This window comes from Bos mutus, chromosome 6 (assembly GCF_027580195.1).
Source record: "Bos mutus isolate GX-2022 chromosome 6, NWIPB_WYAK_1.1, whole genome shotgun sequence".
In the NCBI taxonomy this organism is placed as follows: domain Eukaryota; kingdom Metazoa; phylum Chordata; class Mammalia; order Artiodactyla; family Bovidae; genus Bos; species Bos mutus.
The window spans coordinates 91,553,733-91,576,514 of NC_091622.1; the positions used below are offsets into that span (position 1 = coordinate 91,553,733).

Here is a 22,782-nt window from a genome sequence, read left to right on the forward strand (position 1 = left end):
TTATAGACTAATTTCAATAATTTGAGTCTTTAGAAGTTACAGTTACATGTTCAACAAAACTTCATGATATTGGAAAGCTTTATATTTGATATGTCAGAAGCTGAACCATGTCCTATTCACTCCCTTGTACTTCGATGTCAGGAGACATTTCCCCCTTGATTGGACTGTAGCAGGTAGCCAACCCTACCACAAGAATTTAAAAGTCAAATGCAGACTGGAGAATACTTGTGGTCTGCTAAACCAGAGCAAAATCAGTGGGTTAAAAATGACAGGTTATCAAGACAAGGGAAATGCCTGCCCTCACAGTTCCTTAAGCTAAGAATTTATTGTTTGGAAGGTCACAGTCCACCAGTTAGAAAATATAAGGAAGGAAAAATAATGTCAAACCCTAAACTCAGTCACATTTAATTCCCCCCTTTATGTTTTATTTTCCGCAAGCATATTAGTATTTTTATCATCTTTTATAGTTGAAATAGCAGTGCTTAACCAATCAAGAATTTGTACCTCTTCACAAGCAGAAAAAAAAGATAAAAAGGTTAAGGACAACATTTATTGCTACCAGTGGCTTTTATCATCGGTACATGGTTCTGACTGCAATACCTTCTTCAGACTGCACAGGGAGCTCAGAATCCAGAAGTCATTAAGAGAAATACAGGTAGGTTGGGGAGGCAGGGGGATTAACTGATCAAGAAATACAAGTAGGCTGGGGAGGCAGGGGGTTAACTGATCAAGAAAAATCCTAATGGCTTAACATAAAACTAGGGTACTGAATTCAGTTAATACATGTTACAGATCCCAATCACAGAGCTGCCCCAACATCTAGAGAGTCTCTGCTGCTGATTATAAATGAGTGAACTGAGCAGTTTAAAAAACCTAACTTTAGCTGTTACGTTTCTTTAGTGAGCACCTCGATATAGTCTTTATCACAAATTTTTATACAAATGTCAAAAATCCTTTCAACAAACCCAAGAGTGTCTTAATCACGTGCCACTTTTAAGCTTCAATTTAAGATAAACAAAAACTGAAAATAATTTTATTTTCAAACTCTAGAAATTGAAAGGAGACAAAAATCAACAATGGTAACAGGGGTCCTTTTTACCACCTGATTCATATGGGGCAATTTTGAAGTACCTTTTCCAGATTAATTTGTATTTGAATCATGGATTAAACATGGCTGTCACACTGAAATAATTTGTTCACTAGATTGCTAAAAATAAACTTTGAGGGTTTCCTCATCAACAGGCCATAGATCAACATGCATAAAATTCATTTAGTATTCAAAGAAGCAAGCAAAAGCAAGAAGAAAATTAAATCAGGATTCTGGGACAAGGTTTGCTAGCTAGGAATTTTGGAATTTAAAAAAAAACACTGAATGTGAGTTTCTGACACAAGGCAATCTACACGTTACATTTTAGCAGAGAAAAGGGTAGAACTGACAAATACTACAAAGGAATTTTTTACTAAAATTTTTTTTGATCTTTAGACTTTTTTTTTTGGTCTTTAAGTGCTTAAATATTGTTGAATTATAATTAGTCATACAAATCAACTGGGTTTTTTCCTCTGGCTCATTTCAAATCAGCCTGAAAAGATATATACCTTACGTAGCCTATCCTGGTTTTCCATGCTCCCATCCCGAGTCGTCTACCTTAGTTTGCACTTGAAGGTAACTCTTGCAGCTACATGACAGAAACAGGCTGCAGAGGTGGACAAGGAGAAGCCTGTCCCTCTTGCCGTGATAAATCAGTGCCACACACAGAACCCACACTTTCGGAAGCGTTATCTTCGTTATAGAGCCGTTTGATCCCATCGTAGAAGTCGTCCACTTCCATTTCCTCCACTTTGCGTTTGGCAGAGGCATACTTGCACCCATTGGCAGCTGGGAGATGGTGGCAGAAGGCTGCTGGACCTCTGACTGGCACTTCTGGTTTGCTGTTGTCCTTGGAGAAGTCTGGGCCTGGGACAGAGGAGGGGTGTAATCTGAACACTCCTCTGTCACAGGTCACCAGGGTGTGCTTGAGGGGACGGTAGACATAAACGGAATTTAGAGGCAGGGAAGACTGCAGAGTAGAAAGGTGATGTGCCACAAGCTCCCGACAGTGGATCAGCTGGGAGCTATCCATCTGAGCCAGGCGAGAAAGAAAAATAATCAGTGGAGGTGGCTCTGTCCTTTCTGCTAGCCACTTTTTCTCCTCATGCCCCGTCCCCCAAGGCTTCTCTCCTCACATCTTTTACCTCCAACTCATCTAATTCCTCCAGCCTAACCCATCATTTTTAGAATGTGTGTCCAGATCTGTATTTATAATATAAACCACTTTGGAACTTGAATTCTCTATTTGCAATTATATGCTGGACATCTTCATGAAAGTAGAAATTATTCTTTTTTCACTGATACATATCTAACATCTGCTTTTTGTTCAGGCTATCTCCCCTGTCCAGAAGGCCTTTCACCTCACCCTCTTTGCCTCCTCCAACGTCTTTAGTGAAGACCAAAATACAGATGATTAGATATTAATATATATACTCCCATATATATATATATATATTATAAAGATACATATTATATATGTGTGTGTATCTATATACACAGACACACACACATACATACACATGCTTTCGGCTCTAACAGCAAACAATCTGTCTGGAATGCAGAAGACCCAGGTTCAAGATCCCCTGGAGAAGGAAATGGCAACCCACTCCAGTATTCTTGCCTGGAGAATCCCATGGACAGAGGAGCCTGGTAGGCTACAGTTCATGGGGTTGCAAAGAGTCAGTCACAATTAAGTGACTAACATTCAATGTATAGATAAACAAAATCCATTAAGAATTTAGAGAAGCAGCCAGAGGCAAGAAAAAATTTAAATAAGGGATGGGGAAGGCTGTCTAAGAATTTTTGAACAACTTGTTTTTTTTTTTTAAACAGAGTAAATGAAAACCTTTCACAAGTTGTATTTCTGTAGCAAATAGCAGGCTTGACAGCACTAGCAAAAAACATTTTTGCTAAGATTTTTGTTTAATGAGGAAGTTTCACTAACTCCTTATCCTTCAGGATAATTCAACTCCTTCTTATCCTTCAGAATAATTCAGGTATCAGTCCTTTTTGAAGCCACCCCTGACTTCCCTTATCCCTCCCAAACCCCAAATCCCAGGATCATCCGTTTTTGTATCAAGCTGTTATCATACTTACCACACTGTGTTAGAATAATCTATTTAACCATTTATGCTTTTCTACTACAGACTATAAGATCCCAAGAGGTAGCCATTGTATCATATTGATTTTTATTTAAGTTTCTAGCACCAATGACTACATGGAAGGCCTTCAAAATCTTGTGATAGAGTCTAATTAAATTAATTAGTCTCTTTCTGCCTTACTTTCCCTACAATTATAGCCTTAGTCAAAATTCCTATACAACACAAATTTAAATTAATTCCTCTATTTAATTCCTCAGCACCCCAAGTGCCTACCAGAAATAATCTACTTCTTTAGTTCGGAATTAAGAAGGCTCTCCACAATCTGACCCAACCTTCTTTTCCTGTCTTGTGTGAGCTGTGTGCTCAGTCATGTCCAACTCTTTGCAACTCCATGGGCTATAGCCCCCAGGCCTCTGTCCACAGAACTTTTCAGGCAAGAATACTGGAGTGGGTTGCCATTTTCTTTTCCAGGGTATCTTCCTGACTCAGGGATCGAACCTGAGTCTCCTGCATTGGCAGGCATATTCTTTACCACTGTGCCACCTGGGAAGCCTTTCCAGTCTTATTTCCTCTTGCTGCTGCTGCTAAGTCGCTTCAGTTGTGTCCAACTCTGTGTGACCCCATAGACAACAGCCCACCAGGCTCCGCCGTCCCTGGGATTCTCCAGCCAAGAACACTGGAGTGGGTTGCCATTTCCTTCTCCAGTGCATGAAAGTGAAAAGTAAAAGTGAAGTCACTCAGTTGTGTCCCACTCTTTGCGACCCCATGGACTGCAGCCTACCAGGCTCCTCTGTCCATGGGATTTTCCAGGCAAAAGAGTACTGGAGTGGGTTGCCATTGCCTTCTCTGTATTTCCTTCTAACATATCCCAATTTGTGCTCTGTATTCCTTTCAAACAAACATGCTCTCTACTCTGCACAAATTTTGCCCTTTCTTACTTTACCCTTTTGAAACTGTATTATGTATTCCTTCCAGGTCTGGCTAACTGCCACCACCTCCAGGAAGTCTATCTTGACTAACTACCAGCGATCACTTTCAGGCTGATGTATTCTATAGGTATCTTTGGACATTTCTCAACCAATTCTTATTCATACCTAAAAAACCCTGTAGCACACAGTATGACTTTGCAACACCACAGAGAAAATAAAGGAAAATAACATGCTCTGCAAGAACATATTTGGTGACAAAACTTTTTATCTCTAAATATACTCCTTGCTGGAACTTCCCCTGCAGTCTAGTGTTAAAACTCCACCTTCCAATGCAGGGGGTGACAGTTCAGTCCCTGGTTGGGGAACTAAGGTCCCACATGCTACAGGGTGGTGTGGCCAAAAATTTTTTAAATAATCATAAAATGCATTAAAATAAGCTCATTACCTATTACCCAGGAAAGTATACAAAGATGAGAGGCTAGTGTTAGTCATCATGTACAAATGTAACAGTGTCTGAAATTACCAGAAACTACATATGAAAATGACCATTTTTCATATGTATTTTGTTCACCAATTTTTTTCCCCTAGTTTGAAAGGCTCTAGCTAACACCCTAACAGGCAAGATATTATTAACTAGTATTAGAATTTATTTTCTCTTAAAACAAAAAAAGTTATATAATAACTTTCAAGATTGTAACTGTAGGCTAAGGCTTATCATGTCCCAGGGATGTGAAGCAAGCTAAGCCATGCTGAAAACAGTGGAATGGGACTTCCCTGGTGGTCCAATGGCTAAAAAGACTGTGCAGGAGGCCTGGGTTTGACCCCTGGTGAAGGAAGTAGATCCCACATGCTGCAAATAAGACCTAGTGCAGCCAAATTAAAAAACAAAGACAGTGGAACAAAGCACACAGGAGAGGGATGGGGCTTCAGAGTTCTTTAAGGCACCTGGTACTCCAGGCCAGGACCCCACTTCTTCAAATAGCCTCCAAAAGACAGGTAACAGAGAAAAAGGAATTGGGACATGGAAAGAAGACTACAGTGTAAAAAAAATTATGTCTAAAAAGTAAGTACCCAGTTTATTATGTTGTTCTTCAACAAATGAATGACACTAATGGCCGAGAAAAGTAAAAATATCACAAATATTCTAATGCCTTAGTCACTGGGCATAGTATCACAGAAGAAGCCTGAAGAAAAACATGTTTTTCAAGTAAAAAGAAGACTGTGTCACTAAAAACTTTCTCTGTGGAAGTAGTAAGTAAATGTGAGGACTGGCAGAAAACAGGGCTAGAAAGACACTGAAGGTTTTACAAACCGCTACCACCTAATGAAGCTTCGCAAGGTGGTGCAGTGGTAAAGAATCTGCCTGCCAATGCAGGAAACGCAAGAGGCGGGTGTGATCCCTGGGTCCGGAAGATCCCTTGGAGTAGGAAACGGCAACCAGCTGCAGTACTGCCCTGAAAGTTCCATGGACAGAGGAGCCTGGCAGGCTATATCCAGGGGTCAGAAAGCGTTGAACACAACGGAGCATGCAAGCACACACAGACCATCTAATGATGGTCTACCCAAATTAAATCCTCTGTCCAAAGTAATTCATCAACATAAATTCCTTCTATTGCAACCTGAGTTTGTTCTAAGAAAATAAAATATGGCCCTTGCTAAGATACAGTGGAAGAAACAAAATAAGCATATATACTGGAATTACTGCAACTTTAGACACCAGACAAGTTCTCTAATGAAACTCATAGAATGATTTAAAATGAACATGTTCTAGTTGCAGAGTGTCAAGAGAACATTTATTGTTATTTTTTAGGACGACCATCTCCCTCAAGGGTAACTATTTTCCAGTATCCCTTGCTAGAAAAACAAACAGAACTGTAATTCAGCTTACCAAGGAGGTAAGGCAAATAGCCTTGAACATTTACAGAGAAGACAGCCGAACAGGTTACTGATGGGAAAGGGAGATCGGAATAGCATTATGTAACTGATTCAGATGGACCCAAAGCCCTGAAAACACTAGTGCCATAAGGAGTCAGACTCGAGGCACCTTCAGGAAGGACTAGAAGACCTGGTGGGGAGGGCCTGCTTCTTGAACTCCATACTCTTAACACTACACCACAGAGGTAAACTTATACTTTGACTAGGGACCTTGGTTAGGGACAGGAAGTTAAAGTTAAGTGAAGTCGCTCAGTCGTGTCTGACTCTGCGACCCTGTGGACTATAGCCCGCCTGGCTCCTCTGTCCATGGGATTCTCCAGGCAAGAATACTGGATTGGGTTGCCATTTCCTTCTCCAGGGGATCTTCCCAACCCAGGGATCAAACCCGGGTCTCCTGCATTGCAGGCAGATGCTTTATCGCTTTAGGGACAGGAAGACCACCAAGCTCATCTGGGGAGATTTAACATCCTGAGATTATCAAGGCAGATGGCATCAATCAGAGGAGAACATGAGTACAGCCACAGAAACAGAGCAATGAGAGGAGTAAGAAGAAAGAGGGTTGGCCAGCTCAAAATGATGACCAAAAGGTAGCATAAGAGGTAAGAGGGGTGGTGATGTGGCAGTAGAGTGGGTGAGGGGACTAGAAAAGACAAGAGAAGGCTTGCCTTTCAAACCAGGAAACACTCCCTGTACTTTGTCTGAAGTCCAGAGGGAACACAGGCAGAGCTGCTGACAATGGGGCCCCTCACAGCATGGACGCCTGTGATGGACCAATAGCAGTCCTCTCAAACCACGACACTGGGAAACATGTCAGAAGTAATGTCGGTACCATCTTAGCAATCTGATGCAAGAACTTCCTATACAACAACTAGAAATCCAGGAGGAGTATCTGATATTACTATGGCTTTGTCACAGGTCTAATTACAAAGATACTAGACTTAGTGTTCCTATGTGAACAGAGATGAACTTAGCAAAAATAACTGTCTTAAAGAATAAGGAGCCACTCATATTTGGGCCTGGGGAAGGCAATGGCTACCCACTCCAGTAGTCTTGCCTGGAGAATCCCATGGACAGAGGAGCCTGGCGGGCTACAGTCCATGTGGTTGCAAAGAGTTGGAGACAACTGAGCGACTAAGCACAGATTTGGGCCACTAGGATTTCAGAGAATTGCTAAGACCAAGTCTCAAACTCTCTGAAGTTTTGTGATCTTATGTGTGTTTTTAACTGTCTTCCTCATTATAACTTGACTACTACATGGAGCAGAGACTTTTTTTGGAATCACTGTATCCCCAATACCTTGACCATAGATTTCTCAATAAATGTAACATAACTATATACATATATAAGACAATGGAACAGTGGTTTTCAAACTATGTCCAAACAGCTTATGAAAGAGAAGAGGCCATGTTGAATAGGACTGCATCTGATAGGCTTCTGCCCCAAACACATATTACAAAGTAATACTTTACTATTTAGGATTTGGGAATTGTGTGTGTACAAGATTTGGGGGGAGGTGGGTGAGGAAGAGTTCTATTTCTAAAGAAAACACTGAAAACCACTGGACTACAATCTTCAAGATTTTTATGGTATAGATAAAGCACTGGGGTTTTTCTAGTTTTCTTTACTACCAAGTTTTGTGTGTCTCTGAGAAAATCCCAAGTTCTCTGCACTGCAGCTATAAAATAAAGAGTTTGAATAATCTGATTTTTAAGAAGGTTCCTTCAAATTCCAAGCTTATAATAATACCTGGGGAGAACAGTTTTGGTGAACACTTTCTTTTAGCACCAGAAGACTTACAATAGAGAATAAGCATATTCTCTAATGTTCTTCAGCAAAGAACAAGCCATCAAAGCTACAGAATATACATGTTATTTACAATATTCTTATTTACGGTTCAAAGCTTGTCCTTTCTCAGTGCTAGTAACTCTTCACATAGCAAATTTTCTCTGCACTAACTTGGAAACAGGCACAGAAACAAAGTCATGGAGGCATTTAGAGCTATGTCCTTCATTCCAATAAAGATGAAAAATGTAGGAGGTTCTCTTAATGTCCCTTCCCCCACTTCCAGAGTCTAATGTAAATGATTAACATTCAACTTCCTTTTCCAACACTCAAGGTAGGCAAAGTAAGTGCTCTGTGTCACACTATTCCCTTAAGTGGTAGTTTTTGATGTTACTTTCTAAAAATTCTCACTAACTAGCAACTATCTCCCAGGGTTTATTTTCATTATAGCATTATTTCAATAGAAAAAAACATTTCTCAATTATTTCAATGTAACAAATGCAAGTAAAAGAAGGTATCTCCTTGTGTATGGAGAAACAGCCTGTATTACACTAATATCATGGGTCCCAGGGAAGGAGAACAAGCTGGGCTATGCTAAAGCAGAATAAAACACAGCTAAGAGGAATAGAGCTCTAGTTGATATATTGCTCTATTATCATCATTCTTTTTATGAAAAGATAGCCCTTCTCTGCTCACAAACTAAAGCATGAAATTCTCAGAGCTGAGAGGCTGCCCTAAAGTATATTTTATATGTCTGCTAACTTTTTTTTGGTCTGTTAGCTTTTACAGCTTGTATCTATCAACTGTTACTGTCTTACAAAATACCAAATTCAAGTATTATTCTCATTTTTATTTTATAGAATTCTTTAATAAGTTTTATCAACTCAAAGATTGCAGCTGTTTGCTGAAGTTGGTTTTTATATTACATAATGTTTTTATGCTCAGAATTTAGCAGTCTCTTCTCTAAATAAAATTTAATAAAACAAATCAGAATAACTATTGCCAAATGAGAATAAACAGGGACATATAAAAGGGAAAGTAGGCTCAAAAGTCTTATTAGGGACTCATTTGGCTAAGGGGTATGGTATGCAGCAGATCTAAACTCGTAGGTTCCATTTAATGCCATGAACAGAACCAGTAAGGATCCTCTCCAAATAGTTGCTAACAGAGTAACCATTATTAACTTTTCATTTGAATTTCAAATTTTCATTTGAATGAGAATTTTCTCCACTAAATTTTTAGTTTTTATATAGATAGTTGATAAAAATTTAACCAACCTCAAACATTTTATATCAATTTGCAGATAAAGCTACTCACCAACCTTAGGCAACTACTTCAGAAAGTCCTGGAACTTCAGGAATATACTTTCTATTTGCCAAATACTTCCTTCTCTAGCCAACAATAAATTATCTGCTTGTCTAAAAAGCAACTTCTTGCGGTTTATGTTTTTGCCTTATCTTTTTAAAAAAATGAGTTAACTACAGAAGTACTGTAATGAAGCCTAATAGGTAGTAAGGTTCTTCATACAAAATCAATGGAGACTATATTAGCAAGAATCTTAGTTATCTTTTAAGATTAAGATTTTCAGCAACCTAGAAGGTTAGATGGTTAGACAGCATCACCGACTCAGTGGACATGAATTCTGAGCAAACTCCAGGAGATAGTGAAGGACAGGAAAGCCTAGTGCTGCAATCCATGGGGTTGCAAAGAAGTTGGACATGACTTAGTGACTAAACAACCACCACCACCTAGAGGAGGGATGAAAAGAATCGCGAAAATACTGTCTAGGCTTTAAAAGAGAAAAAAAGACGTCTAACCTATACATTTAAAGTGTGTAATAATACTTCGTCTGCCCTTAAAAATAAGCTGCCATTACAAGATTAAAAATATCTTACTTTTATAACTATCTGCTAACCCTATTTTCCCAGTAAGAGACAAATGAATGCCATTTAATTAGACTGACACCTACCTGTGCTTTCTGAAGCAGTTCAATTGTAAGAGGAAGCCAATCAGGAATGAGTTTCTCCATTTCCAGACTAACCATCGCCAGGGCAAGCATGGATCCTTTGAACTGCAGAAGTTGGCTGCAGGCCATACAGTGAAGTAATTGCTTGGTAAGGAATGCCAAATGTTGAGATGGGCTCAGACTGGGCAAACTAAAAAGTAACTGAGGCCTAGTTGACACTGCAATGGCATGGAACTAAAAAAAAAAAATTAAAATTAAATCACAAGAACATCATTCTAGTTACTTAAATGTCTAGATAAGCTATGTACAAAAGTTCATGTAATCTCAGGTATTACTCAATTTCTAAGTTTGCAATTTTAGCTTCAGTGATTTGACATATATCTTAATTTCTACTTTTTCCTTGGCTAACTGCAGTAATTTTCCTTTTCCTAAAAATTAGAACAAAAAAAAGGACTTCGCTGGTGACTCAGGGGTAAAGTATCTGCCTGCCAATACAGGAGACATGGGTTTGATCTCTGGGAAGATCCCACATGCTGTAAAAGCAACTAAGCCCGTGCAGCAGAACTACTGAGCCTGTGCTCTAGAGTCCAGGAGCCACAACTACTGAGCCCACACGCTCTACAGCCCCTGCTCCCCAAAACTAGAGAAAAGCTGAAGCAACAACAAAGACTCAGTGCAGCTCCCCGTCCCCGCCAAAAGAGTGGGCAATCTACTTTTCAAGTTACTAAAACAGGACTATATACTCAAGTAGGAAATTGAAAGACTTCAGGTGAATTTACAATGTGAAGAAAATCCAATGGTGTGGCTGTGTGAAGATCCCAATTCAACTTATCCAGAATAATTCTCTCCATCCGCAGAATTTCAGAAGAAGAACAGCCACAGAAACTGTCTCTTGCCAACACCTTCAGTACTGGGATTCTCTAGACAAAGCAAAAGGGGAGGAGGCAGGGAGGGCAGGACAGAAAAAAATTAACTCGTTTTTTCAGTTTTTGTTTTGGTAAACAGAAAACAAGCTAATAAATGGATAAAACTTTCAACAAAGAGACATGACTAATCTTGAAAATAGTTACCTCGTCTTCCTCAACAGTCTTGGCAGCCAGGAAAAAACAGCTGATTGCAATACAACTCAGGTATTTTGGGTGGGCCTAAAACAAGGAAGAGAGAAAAAACAACTTCAGTGATTTGTCAAAAAGTTAAAAAGAGTTTATTTTTGGAAACTAGATATGCAGACGAGGCAAGTATGCACACAACCCTGTGGAATTCAAATTAATCTGGCTTTCATTCACTGCTTTCTAGGATCAGAGATAACTTATAACCCCAGCCATATTACACACTCTACGGAAATACTAAGATCATTCTCTTCCAAGTTCAACCAATGCTAGTTAGCCAAAGCTAATTTCTATCCATCAGAGGTGAGCTTGATTTTAGAAGACATTTTTTTACTTATAAAATTCCCCCAATTAAAAATATATTTGTGTATTTTTAAAGCTGGTTTTATTTTATCTGTCATATCAGTTAAGATTAACATACGAGATGTTAGGGGAATTAAGAAAGGAATATAAAATGAAGGCTATTATATTGCATACTTTACAAAGTGACATGCTAGCAAATTTTCTAATTAAACGTTCACCCAAAAAATTATATATTCAAATCCATGATAAGAATGAAAGGCTCCTAAATATATACAGAATCAATCACGGTGGGGAAAATCTTTCTTAGATTTGACACCCTTAGGAGGGCTCAAGTTTGCCTGTTTTCCGTATCTATAATAACTTTCTACCCAACTGGTAGAGTAAGAGTTTGCCAATTCAGTTTTAAATAATCAGGACAGGGATTTCCCTGGAGGTCCGGTGATTAGGATTTGGTGCCTTCACTGCTGTGTCCTGGGTTCAATCCCTGGTTGGGTTACTAAGATCCCACAGCTATATGGTGTGGCCAAATGAATAATCATGATAGTTTAGCCTTGATTAATTATTTAATAAATAGGCCAGTCAATAACCAATGCCTCAATGGAAGTAGCATACAGTCTAGGAATCTTCCATCCCTCTTCCTGTATAAGAAATAAAGGGTTGGTTGCTCAGTCATGTCTGACTCTTTGCACCCCATGGACTGTAGTCCACCAGGATCCTCTGTCCATGGAATTCTCCAGGGAAGAATACTGGAGTGGGTTGCCATTCCCTTCTCTATGGCATCTTCCCGACCTGGGATCGAACCCAGGTCTCCTGCATTGCAAGCAGATTCTTCACCATTTGAACCACCAAGGAAGCCCATATGAGAAATAAAAGCCAGTTCAATTCTATCAATATTTTAAAGTAATCATTAATATTAATCAGAATACTATGTTTAGAAAACATTGCCATAAATATTATATCTTGCTTTACAGATGAGAAAACAAGTCTCAGAGGTTAACAGAGATACCACAAGTGATCCAGAAAGTGAAGTCAGATCTTGTGGCTCTGACAGTTTTTCAGGTTCTCTTATTTCTCCCTGTGTAACAACGTATCAACTCCATATCCTTGAGGAAATCAGAGTTCATTACAGACAGTCCAACAGTTAGCAACTCTGGGTAGGCAATGAAATCCCCAAAACAAGGGCACCAAGAGTAAACTTAGTACTGTAAAGAACCCCAACAGCAAATATGTGGGGTTTTTTTTGTTTAAACAGACAGTAATTTTCAATCCTGGATGTACATCAGAATCATCTATGTAGTTTCTTTATTTAAATAAAAATGTTCAGATTTCACCTACTAGAGATTCAGATTTAGTAGGTCTGGGATAAGGTTCAAGGTCTGTACTTTTAAAGTTCATAGCACCTTTTTCTGCACAGCTAGACTTGAGGCTCCATTCTTGTTGCAATCCTTTTATGGTCTGCTTTAAGCACCTTTAAACTATGAATACATTTTAAATTAATTGTTTCAATATAGATTAGCCATCTCTAAGTAAGCATCTGATGCTAGTAACATCAGGCCCCATGGTATCTTTCTCTGTGAAAGGGAGCTTAGCTACAGCAGGGGAACAGGGAGAGGGGAGGAGGACTTGATGCTGAAATAACTGTTGGCATCTCAGTTAACCCAGACTTCAGGCAATTAGGATCATCATAATTTAAGTCTCTCAAAAGTAGAAGTCTGAAACATAAAAAGGTAACTGAGTGGCCATCCAAATTCTTCCATTCCATAATTCTTTGGCTTCTATTTGTTATACCAAATAACAAAAAATACAGTACCCTCAGCACTGAACTCATAGTTCCTGCAACATATATATATTCCTAGGGATACAAACGATAACTGAATTGCTTTTTTGTTTCATGTCTTGCTATTGAATAAATGTTGACTTTCTGCTTTAGATCTGCTAAGGGCCTCCATGACTGATTTCACATCATATAACCAATGATATACCAATAGGGATAACATAAAACTTATTTGTAATACTGCCACTGAACAAAAAAACACCAAAGTTATGTAAAACAGTTCAGTTTTCATCTTGTTATACTCCAAATGCATGCTGCTAGAAAGTACTTATATGCTGTTCAGAAAACTACAAAAAAGAGATTCAATAAATAAGTAGTGACAGAAAAATATGCAATAGGCTTATTATACTTTTCTAGTCTGATTCACTGTTCACAACTAGTATTCAACGTGTTAAAAAGATGACTAAACTTTCTACCAATGCTATAAAAGAAAGACATAAATTTCATTGGTTAAGTATAAGCTATGAATACTTACAGAATATAATCGGAAACATTTCTGAAGACTTAAAGCAATAATAGAAGACATCATGTCTTCTTACAGATATATATCTTATCTTTAAGAAGGTTTTCCATTCCTTTCCACCTTGTAGAATATTCTACTAATTGCCCCTGGTGCGGCATATAAACCATTAAAACAGAAGTTGTATGTAAGTATATTCTAGAATATTTACCTTTACAGTAGCTAAGAACCTGTCCAAAAGACTGCTAGCCAGAGCAAATGTTTCTGGGTAAAGGTTGAATTGGTACTTGAGTTTGGCCAGCCACTGAATCACTTCATCTCTCTGCGATGGAGAAACATTCTATAAGGGAACAATTAAAAAATAAAAGAGAATAAGTTTCAAGTTATCATCAAGATATATTTGCAATTCTCACTTATAAAAGGTTAGCAAATGCTATGGAATATGTGTTTACATGTTAGAAAATGTTTCTAAGTTTATTCAAAATCTAACAAACTTGAGATAAAGGAAGATAAAACCTTATGTATTAGTTGCTGTGCTGTGCTTAGTCGCTCAGTCATGTCTGACTCTTTGTGACCCCGTGGACTGTAGCCAGCCAGGCTCCTCTGTCCATGGGATTCTCCAAGCAAGAATACTGGAGTGGGTTGCCATGCCCTCCTCCAGGGGATCTTCCCAACCCAGGTCTCCTGCATTGCAGGTGGATTCTGAGCCACCAGCGAAGCTACGTAGATGCTAGATACTTCTCCAGCAGAACAACCTACATATCTCCAGACATTTCCAAATGTCGCCTGGTGAGCACAACTGGCCCCAGTTAAGAACCCTATGCTGATATAACACAGTAATCAATATCTCAATCAGCTAAAAAAGGGTATCAACTTTCGGGTGATACAGCTCACTTTAAATTACTTTACAAATATATACCCTTCTGCTACTTTGGTAAATAAATAACTGAGTCATTCACACAGTTTTTAAAGTAAATGAAGCATTGCTCTTTTTTAATGTGAAATCAGAGAATTAAAAATGTCCCAAGTACTTCTTTTCTCAATCTATCATTTAAGTCATTCCAGTATAACTATAGAAAATATAAAACTCGTGTAACTTGGCTATGGAGTACAAAGTTGACTTAGTTACTGTCAGAGTCATAACAAAGCAAATATCTTTATTTTATCTTCAGCTTTTCATAAGCAAACAACATGTAAACGATGGGAAGAGTGAAATGGTTCCTCACAAAATGAAGAAAATGTTTGTAAATCATATATCTAATTAGGTACTTATATCTAGAATATGCAAAGACTCCTGAGAGTTTAACAGAGACAGAAACCAAATTTTAAAATGAGCAAAGGGTCTAAATAGATATTTCTCCAAAGAAAATACACAAGTCGCCAATGAGCACTTGAAAAGATGCTCAACATTATTACATATCAGGGAAATGCAAATCAAAATCAAAAGGCAGTATCTCCTCTCACCCACAAAAATGACTACAATAAAAAAAATTAGTAACAACAAATTCTGGCAAGGATACGGAGAAATTAGAATCCTCATTCATTCACCTACTAAGAATGAAAGATGGTACGGTTACTTCAGAAAACAATCTAGCAGCTCCTCAGAAGTTTAAACACAGAATTATCATATGACCCAGGAATTCCACTCCTAAGCATATACAAAAAAGATTTTAAAACAAGTATTCAAACAAGTATTTGTACACTAATGTTCACAAGTATTTGTACACTAACGTTTAAACAGTAACTATTCATAATAGTTAAGAGGCAGAAACAACCCAAATGCCCATCAACTGATAAATGGATATAAATAAAGTGTGATATATCCATACTATGAAATTTATTCATCAACAAAAAAGAATGAAGTGCTGGGATTTTCCTGGTAGTCCAGTGGCTAAAACGTTGAGCTCCCAGTGCAAGAGCCCAAGTTCAATTCCTGGTTAGGGAACTAGATCCCACATGCTGCAACTAAGATCTCACATGCTACAACTAAGACCTGGAGCAGTCAAATTAAATAAATAAATATATTTTTAAAAAAAACAGAATGAAGTACAGTCATGCCATAACATGGAAGACCCTTGAAAACAATATGTTAAGTGAAAGAAGACAGTCACAACAGACCATGTATTATATGATCATGTTTACATGTAATGTCCAGAGTACACAAGTCTATAGAGATGAGCAAAATAAAGGACAGAAATGGTATGGACCTAACAGAAGCAGAAGATATTAAGAAGAGGTGGCAAGAATACACAGAAGAACTGTACAAAAAAGATCTTCACGACCCAGATAATGATGATGGTGTGATCACTGACCTAGGGCCAGACATCCTGGAAGGTGAAGTCAAGTGGGCCTTAGGAACCATCACTATGAACAAAGCTAGTGGAGGTGATGGAATTCCAGCTGAGCCATTTCAAATCTGAAAAGATGATGCTGTGAAAGTGCTGCACTCGATATGCCAGCAAATTTGAAAACTCAGCAGTGGCCACAGGACTGGAAAAGGTCAGTTTTCACTCCAATCCCAAAGGCAATGCCAAAGAATGTTCAAACTACTGCACAATTGCACTCATTTCACATGCTATCAAAGTAATGCTCAAAATTCTCCAAGCTAGGCTTCAACAGTATGTGAACTGAGAAGCTCCAGATGTTCAAGCTGGATTTAAAAATGGCAGAGGAATCAGAGATCAAATTGCTAACATCCACTGGATCATAGAAAAAGCAAGAGAATTCCAGAATACCTAACTTTTGCTTCATTGAATATGCCAAAGTCTTTGACTGTGTGGATCACAACAAACTGTGGAAAATTCTTAAAGAGATAGGAATACCAGACCACCTTATACCCCTCCTGAGAAACATGTATGCAGGTCAAGAAGCAGCACTTAGAACCGGATATGGAACAACGGTTCCAAATTGGGAAAGGAGAACGTCAAGGCTACCGTCACCCTGTTTATTTAACTTATATGCAGAGTACATCATGCGAAATGCCAGGCTGGATAAAGCACAAGCTGGAATCCAAACTGCCAGGAGAAATATCAATAACCTCAGATATGCAGAAGACACCACCCTAATGGCAGAAAGCAAAGAGGAAGAGAAGAGCCTCTTGATGAAAGTGAAAGAGGAGAGTGAAAAAGTTGGCTTAAAACTCAACATTCAACAAACTAAGATTATGGTACCCGGATTCATCACTTCATGGCAAATAGATGGGGAAACAATGAAAACAATGACAGACTATTTTCTTGGGCTGCAAAATCACTGCAGATGGTGACTGCAGCCATGAAATTAAAAGACGCTTGCTCCTTGGAAGAAAAGCTATGACTAACTTAGATAGCATCTTCAAAAGCAGAGACATTATTTTGCCAACAAAGGTCCATATAGTCAAAGCTAAGGTTTTTCCAATGGTCATATATGAATATAAGAGTAGGACCATAAAGAAGGCTGATCACCTAAGAATTGATTGTTTTGAACTGCAGTGTACTAGTTACAGCATTTAATAGAAATCAATATCCAGTATTCTCTTATTTATTAAATAAAATTTTCACGATGTCATCACACCACAAATCTATATAATCAAATTAAGGTTTTAAAGTTTAGGTAACATTGTTACAAACTATAGTAATTTTGGAATTAAGTTTTCTCAATTCCTGAGAATAAGAAAATTTAGTAAGAATAAGAGAATTTCTTTCTAAGGCAGCAAACAGACATTAAACTATCTTAAATGGGCCACGATAACAGATTGATAGTCCATTAAAAACAAAACTAAACTCAACAGGAATAAATGAAAGATACCAGGGACAAAAGATGAATATACATTTAAAGATGAAAGGATACTGAAGGGGAAATGAATCTGAATTTATCATTAGAGATTACTATACAAACACTATTATCATTTTAATCTTCCTACATATTATTTTTAAGTTTTGGATTCAGGCTTAATTTTCAAAAGGTACATACTTTAAAGCAATATTTATTTACTCTTCAGTTTTATAGGAACCATAAAAACAAAACAAACCTAGTAATACTTAATTTACTACTAATAAATAGAACAGATATACGTAAGTACTGCTGCTGCTGCTAAGTTGCGTCCGTCGTGTCCGACTCTGTGCGACCCCACAGACGGCAGCCACCAGGCTCCGCCGTCCCTGGGATCCTCCAGGCAAGAACACTGGAGTGGGTAAGTATTGCTGTCAGGTAAACACACAAAAGTACAGAAATGGCTCCGTGATTAGTGGAAAAGACCATTTTCAATAAGTGAAGGTTCCAGACAAGTAAAGGTTTAACCTAAGCACTGCAGGATTCACCATCATAACCATTTTGGATGGAAATCTCTTTAAAAATATATTATTCATCTCATTCCTCAGAAAGCACAGAGACCACAGCTTAAACCTTTTTCCTGATCACTCAGAGTCAACTTTATGAAATTAATTCCTCTATCACAGAGAGATGCATTAAGAGTTATTAAAGTATGAAAGGCTGTACATCTTGACAGTGGATCTCCTCAAATAGGCACTTCAGCTAGAATTCCTTCTCTCCTTCCTCTTGGTTTTCTTTAGCGTTGCAAGAACAGTGCCAGGTGCTCCTTGTAACCTCTGATAGTGCACTGGCCAGTTTCCTTTATTCCAACTCCTCTGTCAATTTTCAGCTTTGACCCCAAAAGTAAAGTATTTCTTTGTGGCCAAACCAACTAATCACACATACATAATTTTTATATTTAGCTCTAAACTCAGTTATCACTGGCATTTATGATGGTTAGCTGCCATATATATTTGCCTCCTGGTCAATTCCTTTTGTTATATAAAAACTGACTCTAGAATACTACACAAGAAATACTGACAAGAAAATGAGACAAAGATGGTTTACAACCTTTTATATTAATATCTCACCACCAAAGTGGTGTTAAGACTATGAACAATAATTTGAAAACATCTGATACTCAAGACATTTAACTCAGTTCATAATAATGAACATTAAGTGTGGATCATACAACAGGCCATGGGAATACAATGAAGAATGACAATCTCCCTGTTTGAACTTTAAAGCAAAGCCTCATGATGAGGCAAACAATCAGAAATCATTAATAAAATATGGTAACGTGAGAACAGAGGTATGCACAGGGTGAGGGGGGACACTGGAAGGGCGCCTGGCCCAGTGTGGGTGCAGGACAAAAGGCTCTAAGAGAAGACAGCAACTACCTTGTGTCTTAAGAGTGAGGGCAGGGGGTGATCACTCACAAGGCAAGGAAAAGAACTAAGTATTTTAAACCTGTGAACTTTACTCTGAAGGACAGGACTGATGTCAACCTGGAATCAACTAATGTCAACAGGACTAATGTCAACACAATAACCTAGTGTTAAGCTCCTCAGATTTGCAAATAAAAATCAAGGTGGATGGAAAAGACCGCTAGAATGGATACTCTAACAACTAGTGATACAATTCAATGAATCGAAAAGAAACATAAAGCTGCTCATGGGACTGAAGTTGTGGGCTTGAAATGCTTGGGGTATACCGGGTAACAGGAAAATAACGTCCTAAAGAGACTACTTTCCAACTTGACAGAGGAACCTGGAGTTAGGTTATTAAAGCCAGGATATTAAAGCCAGCAGTTGGATCCTCACTCTCACAGAAGGAGTCTGAAAAAGTCAGCAAAATACTGTCTGGATCTATGGCTTCTCTAGAGGTGGGAGAAGTAGACACAGCCCTACAGCTAGTCCCTCGGTACTGGTTTTAAAATATTCCATTTTCCACAGAGCCGTGAGGTGTTACTTTTAGGAGCTGGACCAGGAGCCCCACAGGTCCCTGAGAACCAACTGAAGCAGCCACAAAACTTTTAGATGGAGATAATTAAACATTCAAGAGAAATTAAATTTCTACAAAGGGGAGCTTTTATTTAAAAATGCAAAAACAAAAATAGCAATGTTAATTAAGCCATCCGAACAATTCAATGAAATAAATTAATACAAGGAGAGGCAGAGGGTGATACAATCTGATGAAAGTGGGTAGGCTTTTAGGGAAGTGAAAGAATAGTGATCTAGAAGAGCAATAAGGAGCAAAAACAGCATTAATTCAATACCTTCAGGTCGGATATAGGGGGGAAAAATCCCTAAATAACAGATTACATTACATAATGTGACTATCTGTGTTTGACATTATGTTTACACATAGTCACATAATGTGACTATCCGTGTTTGACATCGTGTTATTTGTTAACAAATAACACAAACATATAACTGTAAGAAGTCTCACAGGAGGAGGACATAATGTGCTGTACGGAGAGGTAGAACACACGAGAACATAGCTAAATAGAGATTTACATATTACAACTAAGTGATTTAACTTGTGTGAAACACAGAGAATGCAAACAGCAGTTAAACGTTAGTTTTGTCCTTTCCTTCCTCTACAAATACCCAGTGGTTTGTGATGCCAGAAGAAACAAATTTACAAAATGTTACTTATAAATAGTTCTTTCAAACCAATTATAATGCAAATAATTATGAAAGAAAACATGACACTCTTTGGACTTTAACATACTTTGTATTAAAAAATCTGAGAATGGAGCCAAGAAAGCATTCTTGCATGGCTAGTATTATCATTACTAGCCAAAACTAACAGAAACCAAAAAACTCCCACAAAAGATCAGTTTGCAAAGACTCACTCATATTTCCTAATCAAGAGATCTGTTTTCTCTTATATGGATTGCTCAAATAGGGTTAAGAGAATTCAGTATAGTTGTTGAACAACTAATCCCAAAGAGAATTTATAATGGTTTGATTCAACATGGTAAAACACAGAGCTTTCTGCTATTCTGATTATTAAAACACAAATTCTGTCTAGCTTTAAACTCTAAAAGGTTCACCATTACCTAAAAGATGAAGTATAATCCCCCAGGCAGGGCATGCAAATCCCTCTCTGACCTACCTCTCCAGCCTCACTCACCTTCCATCCCTTTCTGCCTTAAAATGCGCAAGAGCAGTACTTCTATCTAGGGTTTCTTCCTTACTCCTGTAATGGTATTTTATATCACTGCTCCCTCTGGTTGAAACACACTTCTTGCTCTTTTACTTGCTTTTTTATTTATCCTTTAAGAGCTTTTTCAACCATCACTTCCTACCAGACACTTTTCCTGATTACTCAAATTGGGCTAAGTACTTTCCTGTGCTCCCACATCATCTCCTGTCACGACTGTTCAATACCTTTAAAAAAAATCACCTTACTGCTTTTGGCTATGACTGAGTAGGGAGCAGCAAACCTACACTCTAGTTGAGAACAGCTAAAAAGGCCACTAACACTGACAGAAAGGCATCAGAACTGCTAGGACAGCCAGGCCTTGAGGAGCCGAGACTCCAGAGAGGAGGCAACAATTAGAGATGAGTCAACACTCTGCATAGCTTCTCCTTTCAGGCATCTGCCCATCTTGTGAGTATGGCAAGAGCTGTAAAGTATGAGCAAAGAAACCAACAGAGTTTTGGGGAGTCTTACAAGGCAAGAGTCAAAATTTGGTGACTTGAAGAGCCAAGAACCTAGTGGGAAGAGGGAGGGTCAGAAATCTGAATGTGACACTCAGCTGATTTTCCTCTTAATTAATCTTCTGAATGAAATTCTGAAGTTGGGAAGGACAAGGCTCTAAGTGGCTAAGCAGAAAGTCTCTGAAAAGTAAGAATGAGCTCAGGGAAGAATGTAGCACCCTTCCAGGAATAAGGGCACTAGTAAACACTCCAAGCTCTCCGCTGGAATCCTTGGCTACTCTCTAGAAGTTGGGGACAACCAGAAATAGATGAAGCCATACTCAACAGCAACCCAGCCTCCCATCAGCACAGTCCTTCAATGGATTCAAGCTTCTTCTTCAGTTTGCCCAGCACTGGGAAGATTGAACCCTCCTGCAGAAAAAAAAAAACATCTAGAGCCTCTACAATTTCTCATGATGTTCAGCAACCAATCAAAAATAACCAGGCATGACAAGACAAAGAACCAAGTAATCAAAAACAAGGGAGAAAAAAAAGGGGGACAACAAAGATCTTGGTCTTTGCATTATCAGAAAAGGACTTGATACACAGAGAGGAAGGAAGACAGATGAGAAGATGAAAATGTTCACTAAAGAAATGAAATCTATAAAAAATCCAAAAGGGAAATTTTAGAACTGAGACATGTAACAACTCAAATTAAGAACCTAATATGAAATCTAACAACAAACTCAGTAAGAGTAGACAGCGATGCTTTATAGCGCTAAATGAATTAAAAAAGAAAACATTTCTCTTGAGATAAAGCATCTATATCTCAAGATAAAGAACAGAAAACTATACCAAAAAAGTAAAAATAATGGAAAAAGAGCAAAACTTAAAAAAAAAAAAAAAAGAATGTACAATAGGGAAAAATCAACAGAACTGAAAGACTGACAGACCTCTAGAAAGAGTGATCAAGAAAAACCACATGCCAACTAAGGAATAAAAAAGGGAATGTTAAAGAGAGAATACTCTGAATAACTTTATACAAATAATTTGAAACTTTAGATGAAATGAATTCCTTAAAAAACACAATTCACCAAAACTGAGACAACATTTAAATGAAGACCCGATTAGCCTCATACTTACCAAAGATATTAATTAGTAAATGTTTTACCCACAAATAAATCTCTAGGCCCCAGGGGCTTGGAAGTGAAACCATCCAACATTTAAGAAAGAAATAGTATCAATTTAAACAAATGGAGAGCACTGGGGGAAAAAAAGCAGGAATAATTCCCAACTCATTTTACAAAGCCAGCATAACTGTATCATGAAAATCTAATAAAGGCATTACAAACCAATCTTACCCATGACCTTAGATGGAAGACTCCTAGCCAAAATGTTAATAAAATCCAATGATGTATAAAAATTCAACACTTATTCATAAAAAAAACTCCAAGCAAACTAAGGCAGAGAAAGGAATTTCTTAGTCTGATAAAGATTAAAAAATATATAGCAACTAGTAGAGTTAATGGTAAAACATTGAAAGCTTTCTCCTCAAATGGAGACTTCAGCAGTATTCTGGAAACCCTAGCTAATTCTGACAAACAGGAAAAAAAGAAAGTTGTAAGGACTGGAAAGAACGAAATAAAACCACGATTATTCACATTTGACATGACAGAGTATACTAGACGGAAAATCCTAGAGACTCTGCAAACTACTAAGTTAGTTAATTTAGTACGGTCTATATAAAAATCCACCAGCATACAGAAGCAAGCACATAAAAAATTTAAAATGATACCATTTGTAATAGCCTCAACAAGTCTCAAATACCCAGGAATAAAC

The 22,782-nt window shown here is 38.0% G+C and overlaps 1 protein-coding gene across 1 annotated transcript in view; it reads right to left on the minus strand.

Moving 5' to 3' along the window:
- Positions 1 to 536: 536 nt before the first annotated feature.
- The window catches only part of CCNI (cyclin I), a 38,816-nt gene continuing 16,570 nt past the window's right edge, over positions 537 to 22,782 (minus strand). Inside the window, exons 3-7 of the mRNA XM_005899152.3 lie at positions 13,719 to 13,847; positions 10,872 to 10,946; positions 10,581 to 10,721; positions 9,805 to 10,035; positions 537 to 2,120 (exon numbers count right to left, since the gene is read on the minus strand). Coding sequence (XP_005899214.2) covers positions 1,677 to 2,120; positions 9,805 to 10,035; positions 10,581 to 10,721; positions 10,872 to 10,946; positions 13,719 to 13,847 — 1,020 coding nt within the window. The 3' untranslated portion in view covers positions 537 to 1,676. The remainder of the gene's footprint in view (positions 2,121 to 9,804; positions 10,036 to 10,580; positions 10,722 to 10,871; positions 10,947 to 13,718; positions 13,848 to 22,782) is intronic.